We start from the raw sequence: 2,884 nt of genomic DNA, 5'->3' as shown, positions 1-2,884 counted from the left end.
GGAGCGTGTGTGGACCCGGGCCAGCCAGCCGGTGTTGAGGGTGGATAGGAAGGGGGTACAGTGCGGTCTGACAGATGAAATATTAACAGTGGACAGAGATAACACCACCTTCTTCAGTGACCGGACAGGCCCGGTCAACAGCTCTTGAATGTGATTTTGCTTGACTACATAAGGGCCTATTTTGGAAACAAAAGGGCGCAAGACAGCAATGATGGTAAACTCTTTTTTAAATCCTTCGGGGCCTCCTATCCACCACTTTCCTCCAAGCTCGGGGGACATTTCTACGCTCAGGTTTCCTCGACACCACACCTGGAGGTTTATGACCAGGTGTGGGCAGCGTCCATAATCCTGATTATACCATGAAGCCTCCATGCCTAATTCAGATCTATTAAGCGTTTTGCTCTCGCGGAGGCAGTTTACTGACACGACCCACTGGCGGCCGTTAGGGGCAGCGATAGTCACGGTGGTGCCATCGATTTGCATCGGGTCAGTTATACTTTCTTGGGAGTATTTAATTTCCAATTTTACTTGGTTGCCAACTTCAGCGTATTGTGCTGCATGCCAGGCCAAAAAATGGCACTTTGAGATCTTGACAGCAGCAAAGGAGTGCATCGTGGTGCTAATCTTGAATTTAAAGGACAGCCCCACACTGTTGTGTGCCCAGAGGCAGATCACAAAGACTGGCTGGACCAAAGTAAAATTGCACCAACAGTCCAATTTTTCCACAGCACAGGTTTTTTTCTGATTCTTCTTACTTTTTACTTCGGTTACGGAGATCTGAGTTACTCGCTGGTGAGTGGATCCATTAATTACCCTGCACCCTACCTTTATTTCTTGTCCCACCTTCCCCAGCAGCTGTGGAAGTCTGTTTGTGCTATCCCAGCTCCACTCGTTTTCCAAGTACACCTCCGTCCCGTGCATAACCACCGTTGACAAATTTAAGCCTTTGTTAGAATTTAATCCCATGCTTCCTGTATATTTTATGTGAGCTTGAGACCAGGGCCAATCAGTCCCAATTTTTGTGTACCTCCTAACCCTGTGCGGGGCTGTGGCCCATGTGTCAGGGTGCCTTTCTAAGTGGGAACGACTGACTTTTTGTCTGAGATGCTGATGGGTTGGTTGGGCATGTTGGGTGCTCAGCGCTATGCACATACCAGAAAGCAAAGCAAATACTGCAACCAGAAATTTGAAAGCATTTTCCCCACAGCGCAAACAGGGCTGGTGATGCCACGAAGTTCGCCCTTCCAGCCGGTCACAATCGCCTTCCATTTTCCTTTATCTGCAAAACATAAGCAAGACGGGCTCTCCAGCCCCGTTAATTTCCCTTCCATGCTTTTAATTGTGAAGAATGGAGCCATTTTTCCTGCCTTTTCGCCCCCTTTCTGATTTCTACCTGGTACATGGAGGGGCTGGCCTTGTTCACAACCCTAACGGGCCCCATCCATTGGGGTCCCAGCACCTGGTTCTTCTCTCTAACCCCCCGATACGTTACCAGGTCCCCTGTGTTCCACTCTGCGGGGCGCAGCAGCACTCCCAGCTGCTTATCCATCTTGGGGATGTTGGTCTCCTGCACCAAGGCGAGCTGGTGGTACGTAGCCGACACGGTCCTCAGCATGTCCCGGACCCATCTGTCCGTCAGCACACGGGGCTGCAGTTCATCCGGCGGCTCCCCTCTTTGCCACCAGTGTCCTGGCAGCTTCGAATCTGTTGCAGGAGGCAGCTTTTGGGGAGAAGGCACGTGAGATGCCATGGCCCCCCGTAATGCCAGCAGGACCAGTGGGAGCTTCTGATCCCAGTCTTTCCTTTGCTGGTTCACGAGCTTCCTTAGCGCTGTCTTAAGTGGTTGGTTGGGCCCCTCTGCCGAGCCGGGCTTCTGGAAATGCCCCGTGATGTGAAGCTTTTGCTTGATGCCGAGCGCTTGGCACACCCCTTTCGTGACTTCTCCGACAAAGCGTTGGCCATGGTCCGAGTCGATCTCCTTTGGGACGCCCCACTGCGAGAAGACGTGCTCTACCAGGATCTTTGCGGTTGCGCTGGCCGTGTTGTTTCGAGCTGGAAACGCTTCCACCCACTTGGTGAAGTTATCGCTGATCACCAGGCAATACCTGTTCCCTTGGGCTGTTTGGGGCAAAGGGCCGATAAACTCCATCTGCAACTTGCTCCACGGGCCAGAAATCCTCTGGTGACCCAGGAGGGCTTTGGCCGTTTTGGCATCGGGATTGTTGGCCGCGCATGTCAGGCAGTTGTTGACATACCTCTCCACGTCCTCTCTCATTTCAGGCCACCACCCAGCACCCTGCAGCCTCACCATGGTCTTGTCCGTCCCCAGATGCCCCTGCTCATGAGCCAGGGCCACCAGCTCCGTCCGGATGAGTTCAGGCACCACCCAGACCGGGAAGTCTGCACCTTCCCTCCGCGCCAGGACCAGCCCCGAGACATCCTTCCATACCTTGCACCCTTTATACTCCCTGCTCTGCGCTAATTCCCAGACGCTGGGGTCTTGCGCCTGCAAGCCCAGCAGGTCCACGCTCTCCCAGTGTCTGCTGGGAGCCGCTGACATGGGGCTGTTCTCCGAGGGCTTGCCAGCCTTCCACATCAGCCCTTCCTTTGCGCCTTGCTTGGCTTTGGCGTCTGCCTCCTTGTTCCACTTGGCCTCCTCCGTTCCCTTCTTGTGGGCCTTGACCTTAATGATCTGGGCCGGGCGTGCTCTCTGCTCCGCTAGCCTCGCGAGGTACAGCAGCTTTTTGGCGTAGGTGACGGGCTTGCCGTCAGCAGACTGCATGTCCCTCTCCCTCCAGAGCGGCAGCCACTCCAGCGCTGCTCGCACCACCCAACCCGAGTCTGAAAACATGGCCAGCCGTGGGCCCGCGCAGGGCGGTTAGCA

General features: G+C 54.6%; 1 protein-coding gene across 1 annotated transcript in view; it reads right to left on the bottom strand.

The window, feature by feature from the left end:
* The window catches only part of LOC103907266, a 2,410-nt gene extending 1,927 nt beyond the window's left edge, over nt 1-483 (bottom strand). The window contains exon 1 of the mRNA XM_009289411.2: nt 359-483. Coding sequence (XP_009287686.1) covers nt 359-483 — 125 coding nt within the window. The remainder of the gene's footprint in view (nt 1-358) is intronic.
* Between the last annotated feature and the right edge of the window lie 2,401 nt (nt 484-2,884).

This window comes from Aptenodytes forsteri, unplaced genomic scaffold (genome assembly GCF_000699145.1).
Source record: "Aptenodytes forsteri isolate BGI_AS27 unplaced genomic scaffold, ASM69914v1 Scaffold141, whole genome shotgun sequence".
Taxonomy (NCBI): Eukaryota; Metazoa; Chordata; class Aves; order Sphenisciformes; family Spheniscidae; genus Aptenodytes; species Aptenodytes forsteri.
The sequence above is the reverse complement of the archived record's forward strand: the minus strand, read 5'-3'. Positions and strand labels throughout refer to the sequence as shown.